Source organism: Dipodomys ordii, unplaced genomic scaffold (assembly GCF_000151885.1).
Source record: "Dipodomys ordii isolate 6190 unplaced genomic scaffold, Dord_2.0 Scaffold70, whole genome shotgun sequence".
NCBI lineage: Eukaryota > Metazoa > Chordata > Mammalia > Rodentia > Heteromyidae > Dipodomys > Dipodomys ordii.
In genome coordinates this window covers 298,146-321,533 of record NW_012267286.1, presented here as the reverse complement: position 1 = coordinate 321,533, position 23,388 = coordinate 298,146, and the positions used below count along the sequence as shown (strand labels likewise).

General features: G+C 39.7%; 1 protein-coding gene across 1 annotated transcript in view; it reads right to left on the bottom strand.

The window, feature by feature from the left end:
* Pde5a (phosphodiesterase 5A, cGMP-specific) overlaps positions 1-23,388 on the bottom strand; it is a 128,456-nt gene that overhangs the window by 29,289 nt on the left and 75,779 nt on the right. Inside the window, exons 10-12 of the mRNA XM_013023842.1 lie at positions 17,961-18,136; positions 16,901-16,960; positions 5,722-5,868 (exon numbers count right to left, since the gene is read on the bottom strand). Of these exons, the coding sequence (XP_012879296.1) occupies positions 5,722-5,868; positions 16,901-16,960; positions 17,961-18,136 (383 nt within the window). The remainder of the gene's footprint in view (positions 1-5,721; positions 5,869-16,900; positions 16,961-17,960; positions 18,137-23,388) is intronic.

Below are 23,388 nucleotides of genomic sequence, written 5' to 3'. Positions count from 1 at the left end.
CAAAAAAAAAAAAAAAGATGGAAGAGTGCCAGGCACTGATTGCTTATGTCTATAATCTTCACTACTTAAGAGGCTGAGATCTGAGCATCAATGTTCAAAGCCACTCTGGGATGAAAAGTTCTTGAGAATCTTATTGCCAATTAGCCAGCAAAAAACCAGAAGTGGATGTGTGGCTCAAGTGGTAGAACAGCAAACCTTAAAAAAAAGGCAAACAAGAGATGGAGGCCCTGAGTTTGATCCCAGTACTGGTAAACCCCACAAAAAATAAATAAGATAAAAGAAAGAAAATGAAGAAGAAGAAAAAAAAAGATGAGAAGGGAAGAAGGCTGGGTAAGTTTAGGCAAGTATTATCAGCTGGGCTTCATTCAACTAGTAAGTGGTATATTAGAGTATATCCCCAGGGGTGCATGGGCTTTTGGCATGGTTGTGTTTGTGTTTAACGTCAGAGCTTGCCTCTTCAAATCTGAATGATTTACTACACTTGAGGGGATTTTATGAAAATAAATATGAGCTTCTTCTTGCAGAGAGCATGGCATATGCTGCAAATACAAAACTATGTAGCTTTGGGGAATGAAAAAAGAGTTAGAGAAAGTATTCAACATATTATGATTAACGAGTCTTTATGTGGAAGGGCACAGCTAATGATTTTGGTGGGCTCTGTGCTTTCTCTGTGCTTTTCGGATCTTTTTGTTCCTGTTCCCTGATTCTGTTTGCAGGCAATTCAGGCAACAAGCACAATGCTGTCTCCTACCCTTTGGCTCTCTGTATGGTAGTTGAGTCATGCCCCAGTCCTGTATTTTGTACAGGACTGTCGAGTAATCATTTGCAGCTCAGATTCTCTCAAGAGCCTGTTGAATTGACTCGATAGGGTCACCAGCGATTAGAGACTTGCAGAGGTCTGAGGGGTATATTCAAGGTTCCATGGGAGAAAGAAGAAAGAGAAATCAGCTCAGCTTCTGCGTTTAAGACACACTCGCCAGTGAAAACAGCAAAAGTGCACTTATAAAATATGTACCCAAATAAACACAAAAGCAAGAGCATGGTTCCAGCCTAGAGTTCTCCCGGAAGCAGAGATTTTTATTTTTGATTTTTTTGGTGGTGGTGGTGGTGCCGGAGGGAGGGAGTGGGGGAGAGTTCGCTCTGAGGGGAAGAAAAGTTTGTGGTACTATAAACTGCAGAAGATAAAATTCAGGAGAGAAATTCAGCAATGGCTGAGGTCACTGTAACTGAACTCAAGGTTTGGAAACCAAGTAGAGAGTGGAAACTCTTTCAAGATGAAATTCTCTTTGCCCAGGCAAGTTGGTGATACTCATATATACTCCAAGCAAAAGCAATTAAATTTTGTCATCTTAAAACAACACTGACAATAAGATCTGAAAATGAACACAGAGAAGAGTCTCGAAAGCAAGTCCAATGAGAATCATCACAGTGATCAGACTGCTCAGATTTAAAACAGAAGTTCTCCAAACAGAAACGAAAAGTAGGAATAAAGGCAGGAGGACAAAATTCTTTTCTTTCTTTCCTTTTTTCCTTCCCCTTCCCTTCCCTTTCTCTCTCCCTCCCTCCTTCCCAGATACATGTGTATGTTATATAATGTTTATTTGTTTTTCTTAAATAGGTTTATTTTCTTTATGTAGTTATACAAGGGAGTTGCTATTCAACACAGCAGTTTATGAATACAGTGCTTTTCATCAATGTCGCCACTTTCAATTTTCTCATTTACCCCTCCCAATCCACCCCTCCCCTCTTTTTTTTTTCTTTTCTTTTTGCCAGTCTTGGGGCTTGAACTCAGGCCCTAGGCTCTGACCCTGAGCTTATTTGTGCTCAAAGCAAGCACTCTAACACTTAAGCCCCAGTATCACTTCCAACTTTTTCTGAGTATTTCATTGGAGATAAGAATCTCATGGATACAAGATGTTATGTCGAAAAATGAACTTTACAACTCTGGCGGAGAAGGTGGGGGGGGGGAGATGGGAAGGGGAAACAAAGGAGGAGGCAACAATGCTCGATAAGAAATGTACTCATTACCTTGCCCATGTAATTGTAACCCCTCTGTATGGTATTTTCACAATAATAATAAAAAAAAGAATCTCATGGACTTTCCTGCCCTGGCTGGCTTTGAACCATGATCCTCAGATCTCAGCCTCCTGAGTAGCTAGGATTAAAGGTGTGAGCCACTGGCGTATGTCACTTTTTTTTTAAATTAATTAGTTTATTTTTTATTTGTGAACATACTGTACAGAGGGGTTACAATTACATGGGCAGGATAATGCGTACATTTCTTACCAAGCATTGCAGCCTCCTCCTTTGGTTTACCCTTCACATCCCTTCCCAGCCTCCCCCCTCCCCCCCAATCCCAATCCTTCTCCTGCCCCCCTCCCCCCCGCCCCAACCGACGTTGTAAAGCTCATTTTGGACATGACAACTTATACTTCTCGTTGTTGCATCAGGTCCACCTGTATCCTTAAACAACTGTTTTTTTCCCCCTCTCCTCCACAAGTTATACTGACATCAAATATAGTGAAAGCAGGGGTTATACTGTGGGGGAGGGACATACAAAGCAACAAAGAGATAGTCTTATAAATGCGTTAGAAACACATGCATGAAAGAAAAAACATTAAAATACATGTCTAAGGGTTCATTTTCCTGACATCACATTATCTGACCTTTTCCCTTTATTTTTAGGTTACTGAATTTTTTTTGGCCATTTAACAAAGCAATGTATGTATACATGGGTCTTTCTCCATGTTATCTGTTCAACACCTTCACCTCCCCACCCATACCTTCCCTTATTTTTCTCAGTTCTGTTGTATATACAATTTCTTGCCTGCATTCTACTCATTTCCCTACTTCATTTTTCGATTCCTCTCTTCTTGACAACCGCCCCCCGCCCCCGGCAAGTACCCATTTCCTAGTATTCAACCATCAGAAAGAATGACATATTTAGCATTCATAAGGAAATGCAAAGACCTGGAGAGGATTGTGTTAATCGAAGCCAGACCCAGAGAAGCACAGGTTGCATGATTTCCCTCATTAGTGAGAACTAGAATGTGCCTATAAATCTAGAAGTAAGCATGCTGGGTGTCACCCAAGTGACTATAAGTGAATTAAATGAAGTATAATGGAATCTATGGAGAACACAAATTGTATAACTCTTTAGAAAGACTACTAAAAGTCAAAGCCTAACAAAGTAAGTACTAGGAAATAGGTATTTTTCTGATGGATAAAAATCCAAAGGATCATCAGAATAAAAACAAATACAGAGAGAAAGCCCTTCTTCATTCTCAACCTTCAAATGGCACCTAAAAAGCTAAGAAGTAAGTAGACAGAATTTCATAGAAGGCCCATGAATCACATTCCTATATTCTGGACAAATTTCTCCATTGAATCATTACATGTGTAGGAACTTCAGGATTTGAAATACTGTCAAGGTTTCCATGTTCCTAAAATGTACAAGAAGCAGAACTGAGAGCCACATGTAGAACTTCTACGTCTAGATGCCATTTACATCCCATTAATAGAGAAGACATAGCCTGGCACCAGTGGCTCATGCTTGTAATGCTCAGGAAGCTGAGATCTGAGGATCACGTTTCAAAGCCAGGCTTTTGTGACACTCTTTCTCTCCAATTAACCAACCACTCAAAGACTTGTGGTGAAGTTGTGGCTCAAAGTGGTAGAGCACTAGCTTTGCGCAAAACAGAGCTCAGGGACAGCATCCAGACCCTGCGTTCAAGCCTCATGACTGACCGGGTTTTCCTGCCCCACTCCCTCTAAACAAAAATAAGCTCTCTCTCCTTCAAGTACTATCATATTTGGCCTAGGACTAGGATAAAGGACCAAGGGTTCCATAGTTGTGGATTAAGCAGAATGTGAGACAGAAGAGAACACACATGCACACATCAGTATCATATACATGAGCACAGACTTCTCAATTATGGGGGATGAAAGCAGGAAGACCAGTAGCCATAAAGTACAGATAAACTAGGAGCATGAGAGGTTAACAACCCAAAATAATAACTACAGGACCTATGACTTTAGCCAGACACTGGTGTCTCATGCCTGTAATCCTAGCTACTAAAGAGGCTGAGATCTGAGGATTAAAGCTTGAAGCCAGGCTGGGAAGAAAAGTCTGTCAAGATTCTTATCTCCACTAATCCAGCAGAAAGCCAGAAGTGGAGGTGTGGCTCAAGAGACAGAGTGCCAATCTTGAGTGGAAAAGCCAAATGAGAGTAAGAGAAAGAAGGGGGGAAGGAGAGAGAGGGAGGGGGACAGGAGGAGGGAGAGACAGAGATAGAGGCAAAGAGATACACAGAAAGAGAGAATGAGTGCTATGATTTTTCTATTCTACCATCCCATCCCAATTTCTTCATTTGGAAAAAAGGAGGTAACAGTCACAGCTCAAGAGTCTCTCTTGAGAGCTTGTGGCCATCATTAAAGGGCATATGCTATTCCTTAACCATCACAGTCTAGCAAGTGAAGCATGGTTTGTCTGTGGGTAGTTGTTCATCCAAGAAATATTAATAAAACCGTTGGTTAAACTGAGAAAGAACTAGCTTTGGGTCTCTACTAATGCTACAAGACACTGTGTTAAGCTTAGCTCTGTTCACTATTATTCCTGTGAGACCCTTGTGAGTGGAAGGAATTCATCATAGACATTTACACCTGACAGCTTTGAGTACCCAAAGCATGTAGATAAACTTTCACTCGATCAATTAATGAAGGCCTAAACAGTAGTTTAGCTTTCAAGCTGTGGAAGTTTCTTAGACTATCTGTGTATGGAGACTAGCTACTTACTGCATCAGAAAAGATACCCGGAAAGTTATAAGAGTGTGGCATACGTCATTATAAGCTAGGCTGCTTCCTTTTTATTCTTGGGTGCTATGTCCACAGCCATTAGAGACAAAACCCAATCTCTGGATGTCTCTACACTGACATTTCAATGAAATAATTCCAGTCCTGAGATTGTCAGAGAAGCAAGTGAGGTTACCGAGCGTTAAATCAGTCCTCACCCACAGCCCGCACAGATGACCCCTCATGTCGAGTGTCTTGTACTCCCTCCGAGCCCAGCCTGTCCACTGCTGCAGTCATATCTTGCTCCTCTCTGCTGAAAATCCCTCGGTGACTTAAGGTTGTTTTTATCATGAAATCTAAATTCCTTTGAATAGCTCACAAAGTTCTACAGAATTTGTTTGTGACCTTCCTTTCTAGTTGCTTTTCTGGTCATGCTTACCCCTCAACCAGGCCTAGCTACAATATCTCCTGCTATTCTGGCTTGGCCAATCCTGTCCTCCAATTAGGAACACTTTCCCACATTCTTTAACCTAGTGCTTGCTATGTGCTATGTGTGTGTGTGTGTGTGTGTATATGTTGGTGCTTGAACTCAGGGCCTGGGTGCTATCCCTGGGCCTTTTTTGTTTTGCTCAAGGCTAGCACTCTACCACTTGAGCCATGGCTCTACTTTTTGGTGCTTAACTGTAAATAAGTGTCTCACGAACTTTCCTGTTCAGGCTGGCTTCAAACCAAGAGCCTCAGATCTCAGTCTCCTGACTCAGCTAGGATTACAGGTGTAAGCCATGGGTGCCCAGCTAGTACATGTCTTTTTAACTGGCCACTTTTCTTTAAGAATCTACAGCTATCCATTAGGCAATAGCATATAAATTATTAGTGTTCTCAACCAATTGCCTCCCTCTCTACCTCCCAAAGGGCATTCTGCCTTCCTACCTCATGTTTCATTTGAAAGTTCTGTACAAGGTTGAGGTCAGTGAACATCCGGATTGTGCACAGCGCCGTTTCCAGATCAGACAGTTCGAAGTCACTGAAGCCAAAGTCAGTAATTTTAAGGGTCTGGGCAGATGGCACCACAGCAGCCTTAGGAAAAGAGAGATGAAAAAGGTGAAATAAAGGGAATCACAAAATTTTCTCACTTGGCTATAGGAAAAAAAGAACATTATGTATTTACTATTTTGTCTTTTAAAATGTTGCTATAGTAGATGTGAAATGACCCATACTGGCCAATGTGTTCAAGGCTTGGGCTGTAGGGTGTCACTGTTGGGAGGTGACAGAGCCTAGTGGGAGGAAGTGACATTATGGGGGGGGGTGTCATGTCTGTGGAGAGGATATTGGGACCTTAGTCCCACCTTTTCCTCTTTCACTTCCTGGCCACCATGAGCTAAGTATCTTGTTCAATCAGGGCTTCATGCCACATATACTGCCTCACCCCAGATCCAAAAGCCACAGAGATGACCAAATGTCATCTGAAACCAGGAGGTAAAATAAACCTTTCCAGTTTCCTTCCCTCTTGATAAAGGGACTGACCATATATAAAATCCAAGTTGGTCCAGGCTAGTCTTGAACTCCCAACCCTCTTGAATCATCCTCCTGAGTGCTGGAATTATAGGCCTGCACCACCTTGCTTGACACTAGTCTTTCCTTTTTTAAAGCTGATCTGCTCTGTAAAAGAAAGCTGCCTACCATAAAGGTAATATATCAGGAATGTTTTATTACAGGAACAATTCTCTTGTTACAAACAGAGCCACATGAGGTTAATGAACATAGTTCAAGCCCATATATTGGTAGGGGCTACATGCCAAGATTCTGTCTCAAAATAAAAAGCTTCTGAAATACCAGGTCATACTGTACCCCAATTTCCAGCAAAGAGAATCTGGCTGAGGCCAAGGAGCTTCCCTCAGACCAGGCAGAGCCCTACAGCCTTTTCTCTCCTAGATTTCCTGTCCTGTCCTGGGTCACTGGAGTCCTAGGAACCCTCCACTCCTTCCTGGGTCATTTGCCATTCTAGGGTCTGGTGTTTTTTTTTTGTGGGGCGAGGGTGAGGGATAGTACTGGGATTTGAATTCAGGAGCTTAAGTGTGTTAGACTGGCACTCTACCACGTAAACTATATTCCTAGTCCTGTCAGAGCTTCTTTGAAAAGTTTTGGGTTTGTTAGACTAATACTAATGAGATGAAAAGAAAGGAAAAAACAGAGATGGAACCAGATTCCACTCCCTTTGATTTTCAATGAGGAGCTGTGTTACCATGGGTTTCCTTTATCTTTATCTTCCACAAAGTAAAAAGATAAAAATAGTAATAATCTTGAGAGCTATCTAAGAGCTGACAATGTCACTATGAATCTAAGGTCACTGGAACAGTCTTCTGTTTCTCCTGGTCTTTCATTTTTGCTTCCCGGACTTTTTTAAACCTGCAAGGTTCATAGTCAAGGATTGTTTCTTCAGGACCCAAATTCATGAGGAAGTATGTGTTCTGTAAAGTGAGCTCCACGACTGAGGAATGCGTGGGCTGAAATAGAAGACAGGAGGATTGCAAATGTTTAGATAAAGGCTGAACTTGTTTGTTCGTGCCTCTAACTTTAGAGATGAGGTACCAACCGCAGTGGGGAAGAATGGAGGTGGGAATAAGCCCACCTTTGAACTCAAAACATAACTAAAAGACAAGGGGCCAGATTTTCTTTCTTAGGACATCGTCAGGCTTAACAAGTGTATTTTCTTTTCTTTTCACAAAGCTTTTTCTGCATGCTGCAAGGGTGGAGGCAGCAATAAAACAGCCTGGGTCTCTGTGCATTCTGCCGCTTCCCTGCCTCTCGGCTGGGAGAAAAATAAATCTTTGCTCCTTGAGTCATATGACACCACAACTCAGCTTCCTGAGCAGGCCCTGTATGGATGTGCAGACGTTTCCCTTAAGAGCTTTGTGCTCAGGGATACTGGGGTTCAGGATTCTGGGATCAGTCTCTAAGAAGACATGACAAAGTCAAGAATCCTTTAAAGCCCTGCTAATTTGCTTCTTCTCTCTCACAGAAAAATCAACTTTTGAAAGGCAATTTGAAGTGAAATGAATTACCCATAACTCTTTCTACCAAACAAAACATCCTACATTTTACTGGTAGCAAGGAATGAAGTGGGTGGTATCTCTGGGAAAGAACAAGTACATTAAATTCTAGATTTTTCAGTTTTTTTTTTTTGAGTGATGGTTGTATTTGTTAAAATTTACAAAGTGACATTTCTGAGCTTGATCTTCCATCAGATGGCAAAATGATTTATTGTATTATGGTTTTGAAAACAAAATCAAACTTTTTTAGTGGCACTGGGGGTTTGAACTCAGGGCTTTATGCTTGCTTGGCTTTATTTGGTCAGTTCTACTACTTGAACCATGCATCCAGCCCTGCTTCTGGCTGGTTATTTTGCAGATAAGAGTTTCACAGGTTTTTCTGCCCTGGGTGGATTCAAACTGCATCCTCCAGATTCTAAGATCCTCAGCCTTTTCATTAGCTTGGTTTAAGGAACCCAATAGAAATACCACTTTTTAAAGAATTTGTATATGAATAAGATACTATATATAAAAAATACATATATTTTTGGTTGGAAAATCCAATTCAAACTCCTGAAACTATAATGGTATTTAATCCCATAAAACAACTGCCTAATTTTCCATAGAAAAGCACAATGCCTTTGAATTCCCAGCAGACTCTAGTTTTCATCTGTGTCAAATTAAACACATGTAAAAGATATACACACAAAAAAATAGACAAAGTTCACCATTCAATCTACCAGTCAGCTTACTGGTGTGTGTGTGTGTGTGTGTGTGTGTGTGTGTGTGCGTGTGTGTGGTCTATGTGTATTCTTTGGGTTGGTCTGAGTTATACATTCAACTATCTTGGTTTAAGGGAAGTAATTATAGTTAGTAAAAGATTTTAATTTCTTAAGCCAGGCGCCGGTGGCTCACGCCTGTAATCCTACTTACTCAGGAGGCTGAGATTTGAGGATCGTGGTTCAAAGCCAGCCTGGGCAGGAAAGTCTGTGAGACTCTTATCTCCAACAAACCACTAGAAAACCCTAAGTGACACTGTGGCTCAAGCGGTAGAGCACTTGCCTTGAGCTGAAGAGCACAGGGACAGCGCCCAAGCCCAGAGTTCAAACCCCACAACCAGCCCCCCCACCCCAAAAAAAGATTTTAATTTCTTGGTGATCTTATCTAAACCTTTTGTTCTAAATATCATCTGACTAACAAAGAACCAAATATAAAACTGATCATTAAAGCTGGGCACTCGTGGCTCATGTCTGTAATCCTAGCTACTCAGAAGGCTGAGATCTGAGGCCCATGGTTCAAAATCTGCTTGGGCAGAAAAGCCCATCTCCAATTAATTACCTCAAAGTAGGTACTTTTAAGAAGGGAGGGTGGGACCAAGGGGAGAGGAGTAGAAGAATGATGAGGGAAAGGGGGAGAAACGCAGACAAGAATTCATTGTATATACCACAAAACTGAGAAATATCAGGGAAGGGGGTGGGTCCAAGTGAAGATGTTGAAGTGATAACAGATCAAGATTCACTGTACACATAAATTGCTTTGTTAAATGGCAAAAATTTCAATATATAACCTAGTATTAAGATAAATAAGTGAAGGGGGGATTGGGAGGCGTGGGTGAGAATACTGATCAAATGCACTATATTCATAAATTGCTTTGATGAATGACAACTCCTTTGTACAACTACTTAAAGATAATAAAAATATTTTTTTGAAAAAGCTTTAAGTGTTGTTGTGGCTCAAATGAGTTCATCCCCTCTCATTAAAAAAAAAAGACCAAAAAAATTAGCTATTTTGTCTAAAAAAGACAGTAGTTTCTATTATCCACAACTGAACTGAGATGTTACTCTTTTGGGCAACAAAAATGATCGCAGACTAGGCATCTGAGATGGGATCGTTGATCGAGATGAATTTGAAAGTAGAAGAGAATCAGGACCCAGTCACAGCAGGGGCTCTTCGAATGTGGTCCCTGGAAGGTGAGCTTCCCAGGAACTGGTTACAAATGAGAATTCTGGAGCTCCTGAATCAGAAACCTGGATGGGTTTGGCCATCTGCTTGTCAGAACAGGCCTATCAGGTGATTCTAAGAATGCTGAAATCTGGGCACTGCTGCATCACAGGGAGAAGCTATTAATAATTGGCAGGATTTGGGCATTTAAATGTTGGCTTGTGGTTGCCTAGAATAAAATAAAAAGCCTTGTGGTGACTGCTTGTCATTTGTAATGGGCAGAAGCTGCAGGGAAAGTTAGCTGCTATTTGATGTGGTAGAGGGATTTGAAAAAAAAAGGAAAGAAAAGAAAGGGCTCTGGGCTTCAGAGTTTTAACTTAAGTCATAGCCAGAAAACCACACATTTTATGGCTTCCTTAAAACATTCTTTTCTGGGGGAGGGGCAGTGCTGAGACTTGAACTCTAGGCTATGGCGTACTCCTTTATTCTTTTTGCTCAAGGCTGATGTTTTGCCATTTGAGCCACAGCTCCACTTCGGCTTTTTGCTGGCTGGCTGGAGTCTCATGGACTGCCCTGACAAAGCTAACTTTGAACTGCAGTCTTCAGAACTCAGCCTCCTGAGTAGTTAAGATTAAAGGCATGAGCCACCAGCACCCAGCCTCTAACATTTGTTCTTATAGCACTAACATGGCCAAAATCCAGGTGTGGTCTCAACCTGCAGGCTGCTGAATTACAGTGAGGGTTGAAGTCACAACACTGATTAAAGAGGCCTGATGCACCAAGAACTGCTTAGACACTGTATAACTATAGCGTCTCCTATGAATTCACTCTAGACTGTCCAATTTCATAGTGCCCTAAATCTTACCATTTCCATAGTTCTGTTCTTTCATTGTTCCCTACTATTGTATAATTATGTTGTATATCAAACCACATATTCGTTGTTGTATTTGGAGTGCCTTCTATAATGACCATCTAGAGTGGGAAGTAAAGACTGAATAAGGTTTTGTGTATTTTGGTTTTATTTTTCAGCCATCAACCATATCACCAGAATGCCAATTCATGTAGCCTATAACATTCTCTTGTAGTTCTATTACTCATTTTGTTTACTTTTGAAACTTATGATTATAGTTGGATTTCTTTTCTCAGTTGCATTATAAATACTTCATGAATGTAAATTTTCTTTTCTGTTCTATTTTTGTTTTTAGTGGTATTGACATTAGAACTCTGGGCTTTGTACTTTTAAGGCAAGTGTTCTACCATTTGAGCCATGTCCTCAGCTCTTTATTATGGTAATGTGAAAAAAATCAGCTTTAGTTTATATTAGTGTTATTATATTTTGATTCTCTTGCTCCCGAACACACAAGCAGTGGCTCACAGGTTTTCTATTTATTATCAGCTCTGGAAGGAATTACTTAAAACAGCCAATTCTAGATTATGTCCAGCAAACAGAGAACTGGTTAGGTTGAATACACAAAAAGCTTATATTTATTCTCGCAACCTGTGACGCTTTTTCTTCTGGCTTGTTTCACTTCTCTGTTAGTTGAAAATGAGTATACCATTTCTTGAATGCACATTATAAGAACGGCTGGTGCACAAAAGGTCTCAAATGTGACAGGAACATTTTATGACCTCAGTGTTGTCCCTACCAGATTTTGTGAAGTCTCCCACCCCATTGCCACCACTAACAAAAATCAATGTGTCATGGACGCTCTGTAAGTTCTTTCATTACGTATTTCTACTCAAGCCTGGAGACCACAAAGCTCCTGACATGGCCACCTCTAGCACATTATTAGCAGGCTGCTTTGAATTTGGGACCAATTATTAAATAATTTCTACCTTCATAATCATTTGCAGAAAAAAATAAGTAAAAAATCTTACTGAATTGAAGTTAAGAAACTTGAGCTGGTAGTTCATTTCTTTTTGTTTGTTTCTTTATGCTATGAGCTCTTAAGAAGTGTGGGTTTTATAGAGTGCATCAATTCATTTAAACAATCATCCAACAAAACACACAAACCAGGCTCTTGTTATGTCATCACTAAATAGTCAACATCATTATTACATTCCAGAATGAAGAGTCCAATGGGGAAGACAGACACATGCATAAATGAGATACAGTTGTTTAGTCGAACAGAAATATGTTGGTAGTTGGCCTCAGAGAGCCCTAACATGGCCAGGTGCTGGTGGCTCCCACCTATAATTCTAGCTATTCAGGAGGCTGAGATCTGAGCATCATGGTTCAAAGCCAGCCCAGACAGAAAAGTCTGTGGACTCTTATCTCTAATTAACTACCAGAAAACCAGAAGTGGTGCTGTAGCTCAAGTGGTAGAGTACTTGCCTTGAGCTGAAGAGCTCAGGGACAGTGGCCAGGCCCAGAGTTCAGGACCATGACTGACAAAACAAAAAAACAAAAGAACCCTAACATTCAGTGACAGGAAATCTAAGCTCATATCTACTTTTCCAGCTGGGCTGTGTAACATCTTAGGACATGAGAGCCCTCTCCACAACTTCCCCAATGAAGATCACTTCTGTAACAGAAGGGACTGTGTGTCCCCTAGGCACACAAATAAGGAGGGCATCTTTTCAATAATTCAACCAAGAATTGAAATAGTAAAAAAAATAGTGTAGCTACAAAGTGTATGGTCTCCTTGCAATCTATAAAGGATGTGTTCACAGAAATAAACACATTTGGATAAAGCAAATACAACGATCTTTAAAAACGATTGAGTTTCTTATTTTTGGTGGAGGCCTCATAAAGAAGATTTATTTTTAGCCTGTGGTAAAGTTGCCGGTAACCTCAGCAGAAAATAAATACACCTAGCTTCATGACTACAAAATTTAGCCAATTGTGTGTCTTTGTTGTTGTTGTTGTTGTTACTATAAAGGTGATGTACAGAGGGGTTCCAGCTACATAAGTCAGGTCATGAGTACATTTCTTTTTGGACAATGTCACTCCTTTCCTTGCTTTTCCCCAGTTTTTCCCTCCTGTCCCTAGCCACAGGTTGTATAGTTCATTTTCCACATAGTGTCTAGTGCGTAGCACAGCTGATTTGTTCACCCTTTTGCCCCTTTACTTCTAGGTCTCCTTTTACCCTCCCAACGACAGGTAAATGAACAAACAAGATAGAAAGGAAACAAAAACACCAAAGGAAAAGAATCCTCCTGTTTTCATTTCCTGGAATTCATTTTGATAAACATTATTTTATATGATCAGAGGCACATAGGCCTCTGTGTGTGAATATCTAGAGTCTATAATTTATCATGTCCCAGTGTATTTTAGATCTAGCTTCTGCATATGAGAGAAAACAAGTGCTGTTTGTGTTTCTGAGCTTGGCTTACCTCATTTAATAAGATTTGTTCTAGGTCCATCCATTTCCCTCTTCTTAAATTATGTGTTCTTTATACAAACAACAACAAAACCCACATTGCTATCAGATGGTCTCTGCCCACCCCAGGTCTGAAATCGCAGCTCTCAAGCACCAAAGTAAGAATGAATGGACACTGGAAGTGACTTCCCCTCATAGCTAACAATTAAGAAAGGGCTACTTGTTCGTAACATTATTTATTAAAAGAAGTCTTCTGAAAAGAGGGATGTTACTGAACTTGCTCTCCCATGAAATGTCAAACTCTCTGGTGTTTTGTAAAGGCATTTTGTTTCACTACTTCTTGATATTTGTTCAATATAAATGGCAAAAGGAAAAGAAACGTCAATCTTAATAGTCCTTTTTTAAAGTAAATGTATTTTCAGGAACAGTATTAATAGAAGGGGCTTCATCTATGATACTGAAGACTGCAAGGACAAAATCATGGCAGGCGTCTCTGTGATCTCTGGCCCCACAGGCCCCCTCTTTCTCAGGGCCTCTCCCAGAGGACAGGCTGGTCTGTACCAGCCTGGCTCCAGATTTTGAATAAAGTCACAGCTGCTACATCACAGTCTATAGAATACGGATGTCTCTTCCCTTCTGCTCATACTGGGTTTTAAATTCAGGGCCCTGTGTCTGCTAAGCAGATGCTCTACCACTTGAGCTACTCTTCCAGTACTTTCTGTTTTAGTTACTATTTACCTGGGGTCTTGATGGTTTGCTCAGGGCTATCTTTGGACCTTGATCTCCCCGTCTACAGGATCCCTTTAGCTAGGATCACATGTCACAGCTGGTATGTTTGTTGAGCTCTGGTCTGCCTAACTTTTTCTCTGAACTGGTTTTTAATTACAATCTTCTACACCCTACCTCCTGAGTAGCTGCACTACAGATGTGCGCCACTGTGCCTTGATTTCTCTTCCCTGCTTTAAAATATTGTCAAGATATGTGTGTATGTGTGCGTGTGTACGCACGCGTGCGTGCATGTGTGTGTGTGTGTGTACTGGTAGTACTGGGACTTGAGCTCAGGACTTGAATGCTGTTACTCAGCTTTTTCATCTAAGTAGTGCTCTACTAGTCTCAGATTTGTTTGCTCTGGCTGTCTTTGAACCAATCTTCAGATCTCAGACTCCTGACTAGAATTACAAGAGTGAGCCACTAATGCCACAACTGAATAACCAGACCCAAGTCAGCTGGAATGTCTTGTTATCCACAGCTATGATGAAGGACTGTTAAAAGGTCTATATTGAATACCCCTTTGTATAACTACTTAGAAAAAATAAAACAATTTGAAAAGTAAATAAAAGGTTTACAGCAAATTGCTTAATTTTAAGGCCCTACTTCTGTTACATTCAATTTTAAGCCAAAAGAAAGTGAGACTAAAAATAATACTTAAAAAAACCCTCAAAACACAGAGAAGAAACAGGATTCTGAATTTCCTATCAATTAATTATACTGATATAACTTGGAACAACGAACTTTCTGGACACAGGCGTAAAGATTTAGTATACATCAATACATTACGTAATTCTCCTAAGAATAAATTTTTAAAAATAAAAGTTTAGAAACCATTTGACAGCTTTTCAGTGTAGGCTTTAAATGGAGATAATCAGACACAGGATAAAGGCAGTGATTGCTGGATGATACAAACACCTGTTTGGTTGGACACTCAAGGAATTTTAATTCAGTGGATAGGAAATGAAAATTGAAATCAGTTGCTAAATTCCAACCAATTTAAATGAATCACTTGACCTACAAGCAATGGACCCCACATTTTTCAACGCAGTTGCCAGAAATCTATTTTCTGAATGGAACAACAGATGGCTTTGAACAATGCAAATTACAGCAATTCTCAGTCTTGAATGTTTTTCTCTTGCTAAAATTATAAGCACAATTGAGAAAATTGTTTTCAGATTGCTTTTGGTGGGGGAGGGGAAGGAAGGGGGAAAGAGTATATACTATTTTCAAATTAAAAAGGCTGAATTAATATTCTTGTGATTCTTTTGGAGAATTTGTTAAAATTACTCTATTTGCTAGTTTGTATTTATCAAAAATAAGAACATGAAAAAGTTTATAAACCTGCCTTCAACTTGAGCACAACTTCATCATGCTGTAAAACATCCTTCTAGAAAAGTTTGCAGTTAATAGGTGATGTGCAGTTGGGAATTCTATCCTATTGTAGGAAGATTAAATAAATAGATCCATTATGCTTGAGGTGAATCTTATTGTGTGTGCGTCAGTCCCAGGGCTTGAATTTAGGGCCTGGGGTGCTGTCTTTGCACTTTTCTGCTCAAGGCTAGCATCCTACCACTTGAGCCACAGCTGGACTTCTGTCCAGGGCTGGCTTTGAACCATGCTTTTCAGATCTCAGCCTCCTGAGTAGTTAGAATTATAGGCATGAGCCTCCAGTGCAGAGCTAAGTGAATCCCATTTTCAACCTACATGCCTTTGTAAACAACTGAAAAGTGGCTTTGTAACTTCAAAGACTATTCCTGAACACACTCAATAAATGCAACCAATTCTAATGGAAGCTGGTTAGGAAAGAATATATAACCATTCAGGTAGAATCACCTAAAGATTCTGGCACTACTCCTGAACAATGACTCATTTTCCTCCTCCCTGATTCAGCTGAGAATGTTTCCTTGTCCTCTTTCTACTTCCTGCTTTGTAACTCTCAATACTTTACAATGAATGGAGTGTGAGCTTCTCTCTCAAACCCCACCCCACCATGGCAGCGTGACCTTGAACATGTCCTTTGGCATTCTAGTCATCAGTGAGGCCTACCTAGTTGAGCAATTAACATGAGAAATATATGTCAAGGTATAAAAAGTTTAGTATATGACAGGCTACAATGGTGATGTCTATTAACAAAAAGGATTTCAATAATCTGATCAAAATTTCCTTTCATTCACGGCTCTTGTCACATCTTCACATGGATGTCACCTCTCTGGTCATCTCAAATAAATTTGAAGTCAAAGGGATACAAAAAGAACCTTTTCATATGTCTCAATCAGGCAATTCCAATGGAGAGTGAGAATGCATGGCTCCTTGGCCTACAAACCCGCCAGCTTTTCTCTAGTGTGATGCCAATGAACCATGCAATGAGAATTCAGTAACTTACCTCACATGAACTCAATTTCAAACTGTATACCATTAAAACCATAGGATCTGAAATTAAAATTCCTCTCAATTCTGAATCAAGTACTGGTTCAAAAAAAACCAAAACAATTGATTGTCACTGGTGGTTGACAGTAATCTGTCTCTATTTCCTGAGCAACTCAAAGCTAACCTACAGATTAAAAGAGAGTGAAAAAATACAGAATAATATGTTTTGTAAAGTACATATATGTTACTTGTTGCCTGTATGATCAGTGATTTTGAACCCTCAAAGGAAAGTAAGTGTTGATTAAGTATTTTAACTAGTGTCCATCTAAATGTTTACCACATTTAATAAAGTATCTAAGGCCACAGAAAATTGTGCATTGCATGTATTGTTGTAGTTAGTTGGGGTTTTTTATTTTCTTTTTTGCCAGTTGCAGGGCTTGAACTCCTGGCCTGGGATTTATCCCTGAGCTTTTCTGTTCAAGGCTAAAGCTGTACTCTTGAGCCACAGCACCATTTCCTGGCTTTTTGTGGTTAACTGGATACGCGACTCACAGAAATTTACTGCCTGGGGTTGGTTTTGAACCACAATCCTCAGATCTTAGTAGCTAGGATTACAAGTATGAGCTACCGGCGCCCGATGGTTATTGAGTGTTACGAAGAAAGAAAAGAATTACTTACTGCCAAAGCCTGGAGCTCTCTTGTTTCTTCCTCTGCAGCTGAAGCATGATAGGACAGAACCTGTGACAAGAAGAGACTTGAATGTGGATGACTGCAATTCCGCTCATAGTTCTTGGAGAGGTGACTAGCCTTCAATGAGTATCATCTCTCTCTTTTTGCTTCCATCAACACAGTGAAAACCCTTGGGCAAGTTTCACTGTGTTCTTCTGATAAACAAATTCCATCCCTACTTTCAGAGAAAACCCTTGTAACTTTCATTCTGACATTGTTGAGACAACTAACACATGATTTATAACTTACCCCAGAAATAACTATTGGATTGAATTTGGCAGAAAGTTTATTTTGAGTTCTTCTTTTAAACAATATACTGATTATGTTAACTAAGGTAGGGGTTATATTTAAAATGTTTATCATACTTTTAAAATAAAAAGTTAGGAAGGCGTGACATTGTCCAAAAGAAATGTACTCGTTATCTAAGTTATGTAACAACCCTTTTGTACATCACTTTTATAATAACAATAAAAAATTAAAAAGTAAATAAAATAAAATGTTTTAGGAGTTCTATTTCAACAAAGACAATGTTCCCAGCTTCTCCACAAAATGATTATTGAATCAGAATTTTCAGAAATGAGAATCCAGAAATCTGTAGTTAAGAAAAAAAATCATTCCTGCTTTCTATTGATTTCTTTTCCTTACTTTTCATTTTTTTAAATATAGGAGTTATTTTTGTTCTTGTTTTTTTTTTTTTGTTTTTACAAGTGTCTGCCTAGAAAGATCTCAGAAATGGGGAAGGGACAGACTGCAGTAGTAGTAAGCCATGTTATCAGTTGACTATTACTTTCTGAAGACAAAAGCAGGGAACTGACAGAGCAAGCAGTAACTTGAGTCTTGTTTGGGTCCAATGAGCCTTGACAAGTGTCTAGAAGATGCTCAGTGTTGTTTTTCTCAGTTCTCATTATGCAGATCACATGAATTTTCTAAGGACACAAGGTCAGAACAACATACAACGTAAAGAGGGAAAGAAAAACCAGACTGAGGAGTCCTCAAAATTTCATCTTACCTCCAATGTGACCATTTGCTTGGCCATGGCTCGCTCCACGGCTTCATACATCTGTGTGTTCTGGATCCCCAAGCCGCAAAAGATGACAAAAGCTTCTAGAAACTGTTCATCATTTCGGTTGAAAGGCTTAACCTTGCCAGTATTCTCCTCTACCTTGTTAACAAGCTGGCAAACTCCTGTGACAATACAAGAAATTCAGTGGTGATGAATGATCACAACTCTAATTGGCTTGAACACTCACCTTCAAAGCATGGCCTAACAAGGTTCTCTTAGAAATGCCTGGTATCTCCAAACAATCAAATGACCATCCACAAACAGAAGCTAGGTAAAGAATTAATGAACACTAGAAATAGTTTCACAGAGTCCTCAATGCGCATTGCTGGTGTTAAAAAAAAAAATCCTAGAGTGCTATTTTCCTCCAGACTGGGTTGTGAATTTTAGATTAACTGAGTCCCTGAAGACAATTTGTCCTTTGGAAACTAATTGGATTTTTGTTCACGTGCCAAGAATACAATTTTGATGCACATCAGAATTTTGGGTCACACAAACTTGCCTTTCCTTGCTGAGAAATCAGCAGTGGAAAACAAACAACAAAAACAATAAAGGCAATTCCAAACACAGAATACAGAAAGCAAGAAAATCAGTTGAGACGTCTGGGAGCTCATATAACACACAGAAGCAAGAGTTTCATGGACTTTCCTGCCCTGGTTGCTTTGATCCTCATATATCAGCCTCCCGAGTAGTTAGGACTACAGGTATGAACCACCACACCTGGACCTCTTTGCCCTTTTGGTGGGTCACAATGGAATTTTACTTCTGTTTTTCTTTCCAGACTGTTAAGTATTTTGGAATTAGCAATTTAAATGTTTCCCCCCCTTCCAGTTCTATTTCCTCAGTTAATAAACTTCCTGGCAGACAACAAGAACTCAAAAAAAAAAAAAAGAACTAGTGAAAAAAAATTTAGGACTGCAGCTCTAACTCAAACTACTTTCCCATGAAGATTACAGTCTCTTCTTCCTATTTTTCCTGGAGCACACAAGGCTTTTATACAGTCTGCGATGACATATAACTACATATTAATCTGTTATCACCACTGCCATCACTCCTTTATTAAAAAAAAAAACTACAAAATGAGCTGGACTAGCCTTTTCTCTCTACATTTTTAAAAATTTGTCTAGAGAGTAAAGACATCCACATTCATTTTTCTCTCTGCATGAGTGCCACCGGGACTATTTTTCTTTTGTCAATCCATCATCTAGGAAAATTTCAAAGCCAACAAAATAAATCTGGACATTGTAAGAAACAGTCATGCACTCATGAGCAGTGAGCATTCATTATCTCAAAAACACTATCCCAGGACAGCAGAAGACAAGGGTTATGTCCTTTAACCTTTGTGAATCTCCAGTTATAACTACAGAACTGTTTATATAGGCATCTGGCTGTCTCCCAAATCCCATGTTCTCGAGGCGTGTGATACTCATGCTGTTCTTCTCATACCACGGTGGATTTGCCTTTCTTTTCACGAAAGTTGTCTATCTTCTACATGTAGGCAACTTTTCATAAACAAAGTTCTTAAAATTGCTTCATTAGAGTTCTTACATGTCTAGCAAGAAAAGAATAACAGGCCCTGGGCTGTGAATTTTAGGCAGTCTTCTAGGTAAGTATGTCTACAATCTGCCTCAAAGTCCAATGAATAAATACATGAAGAGCTACTAAGCTGGTCCCTGGTGACTCACACCTGCAATCCTAGCTACTCAGGAGGCTGAGATGTAAGGATCACACTTTGAAGCCAGCCCAGGCAAGAAAGTCCATGAAACTCATCTCCAATTAACCACTAAAAAAAAATCAACATAGAAGTAGAGCTGTAGCTCAATTGCCAGCTTTGAGCAAAACAGCTTACAAAAAAGTGCATGCTTGGGCTGGGAAGGTGGCTCAGTGGTAGAGCGCTTGCCTTGCATGCCTGAGGCCCTGGGTTCGATTCCTCAGCACCACATAGGCAAAAAGAAAAAAGCCGGAAGTGGCGCTGTGGCTCAAGTGGTAGAGCGCTCGCCTTGAGCTGAAGAGCTGAGGGACAGCGCCCAGGCCCAGAGTTCAAGCCCCACGACCGGACACCCCCCCCAAAAAAAGTGTGTGTGCGTGCACACACACGCACGCACACACACGAAAAAGAAGGAAAAAAGAGAAATGAATACAACCACAACAGTCATAACTAATAATAAAAATATTTTTTCTTCCTTTCTTGGAATACATAAAACGGTATCTTTCAACAAACAGCATTTACTTATAAAGCAATTAAATATACCTTAATATATATATATATATATATATATAATAACACAATTGTACAGTCTAGATTTGGGTATTTACTTTTTTCTTTTTTTTAAAGTCAATCTAGCGCTGTTATACACATATCCTACTTTTAATGATGTTATTTTGACCTCACTTTACATTCAGAAAAGATAATTCAGTATTGGCTAACTAATTCTATATTGTGTAAAAATATGCACTGATTTTTAAAGTACTGTTTAGATATAAATGTAAAAGTTAATAATGTATATCACTTTTCCCATCTGATGAAGATATGTATTAAAACTGCTAGAAACCTTTTCCAAAAAGAGTTGATATCTCAAAAAACAGACTCCTAATCATTTAGAAAATATCAGCCAGACACTGGTAGCTCATGCCTATAATCTTATCTACTCAGAAGGCTGAGATCTGCAGATGGTTTGAAGCCAGCCTGGGCAAGAAAGTCCATGAGACTCTTACCTCCATTGAATCACAGAAAAAGCTTGAAATGGCACTGTGGTTCAGGTGGTAGAGTGCTAACCTTGTGCATGGCACCCAGGACCTGAGTTCAAGCCCTAGGACTGGCAAAAAAAAATCACTTGTCCAAGATTTTAAGTTGCTGAATACAATTTAGTTTTCTCTCAGTGATAGCAAAAATCACCAGGGACTTATGTCTTGTTACTATGATGGGATTTTTTTTGCATTATTTTAAAACACATTTATGTTGGCATACATTAAGCTAGTTTTGCTTAAAATCTTGATGACCAAACATTTGAGCCGAGTCTCTTGGGATTTTCCACTACACAATCAGATCAGTTGTTAATTATTTTATTTTCTCCTTTTCTGTGTGTCTGTTTCATCATCTCTTCTCTAGTTTGGTTAGAATTTCCTTTGAGTGAAAGTTTTCTTAAACCACTTTACATATAACTTTTTCAATGATTTCTAAGAAAAAAAAAGTCAACTTTCTAATTAGTATTGGTTGCCACTTTCTTTTTCTTTCTTTTTGTAGAACTAGAGATTAAACTCTGGTTCTCTAACATGCTAGGCATGGTTTACATATTCAGGACATTACATAGGCTATTGCTAAGTTTTCCACACTGGCCTTGAACTTGGAATCATTCTGCCTCAGCTTTCCCAGTTGCTGAGATGTACAGGTGTGTGCCATCACACCCAACTGATGTGCAATGTGAAAGTGTCATGTAAAATGGAGCCAGGTAACCTGAGAGGAGGGTTGGGAGAGGTGGGGGAGAATGACATAAGATCAAGATGCACCGCATTCCTCACAAACCGACATGGTGAATCCCAACCCCTTTATACAACAGCTTAAGGATAATTTTTTAAAAAAAGAAAATACAATGTGAACGAGAGAAGCAATTTAGAACAGATCATCAGAAACAAGTACATATTTCTCTGTAATGTTTTTCTGTCAAATAAGGTGTTGTTGGCTTCTACCACACCTTTTTTTTTTTTTTTTAACTACTAAACTATTTAAGTGGAAATGTTCCAGATAGGCTGTCTAAGTTTTCTTTGCATAGTTCCTGCGACTGATTCCTTCAAAATGTGCCCTGGAATATGGAAAACAGACATCCAAATTTCTGGTGAATACAAAATGGGAAAAAGGCCTATTTAGCCTGATAAATGGAGAGACAGAGAGAGCTGATGAAAATAAATGAATGCTGACTGAGAACCGTTTTTCCTTGATAGCATTGGAAGCCAAGTCATGGAAACAATGCAGCAGGCAGAGGCCTAAGATAACATGTGTTGAAATGAAACAATAGCCCAGGGAATAAATTAGATGATCCAACAGGCCCTGTACTGGTGTAATGGCTATAATTTCATCGAAATGTCAGTAATGAGAAAAAATGAGGGGGGAAGGAAGGAGATTACAGAAAACACATGGGTTCAGCCATCTTTCTGCACATGGGGATTCTCTATTAGAATTACACAATAGCAGAATCTTCCCTGTGACATGCCAGACAAATTATCCGCAAACATGATATTTTCCACGCTGCGTCTGTAGGTATGCGAGTATAGCCCAGAGTTCAAATTCCTCGTTTTGTCACACTTATAAAATAGCAGGGGAGCACTGGAGATTTTCCTGCTCATATTTGAATTCAACTTAAGCACCTCCCCCACCCCCTCAATATTGCCATGGAAATAATTTGGTTTTGTTATTTACAGTGTGTGTATGTGTGTGTGTGTGTGTATGAGACAGAGAGAGAGAGAGAAAGAGAAAGTGTGGATGAGTATTAAGGCTTGAATTCAGGACCTTTGTTCTGTTCATGAACTTTTTCACTCAAGGCTGATTCTCTAACACTTAAGTCACAGCTTCACTTCTGGCTTTTTGGTGGTTAATTGGAGATACGATTCACAGACTTTCCTACTCCGACTGGTTTCAAACCAAGATCTTCAGATCTCAGCTTCCTGAGTGAGTAACATGGATTATAGGCATGAGCTACTCACATCTGGATTTTTTGTCTTTTTTTTGTGTGACAAAAACTTTCACTTACTTTTGGCTCTGTTATCAAGCAGGGTGACACAAAATGTGTGCCAAGAGAAATAAGATTATTTCAAATGTTCTTCTATATTGTTCTTTACAATGACAGGAATGAATCCCAGGACCTTGTGCATGCCAGACAAGTGCTCTACCATTGGGCTACATCCCCAGCCCCAAACATTATTTTACTTCTTGCTGTTGTTGACTTGTTTCAAACCCTGAGAGGTCTACAAGGTGTGTAATGTACCCACAATGATTTCTATCAATCAAGGGGAGTGAAGCCCGCAGCATGCTGGGAAACTCCTGGGGGGGCGACGGGGAGGGGGCTCTCTGCATTTCTCCCTACCACTTCTCATTTATAAAGCGATGGATGAATGCTCAATGCATCACTTGCCCTAGTCACTCTCCATTCCCAGTTAGACTGCAAAGAGACCCTGCTGAGAAAAAGTGACATACTTGTTCTAACAAGTTGCCATTCTGTCTTCCTTCTTACAGCTTACTAGCAAATAGTACATCTGGGATTCAAGTTCACATTTTTCAGCTGTTCAAGGGCAGCCTGTGGTCAATCCTTACACATTTATATGAAAACGTGTATTAAAAAGAAGTGTGACAAACAAACTCAGAGTGAAGGGGTGGAAAAGGATC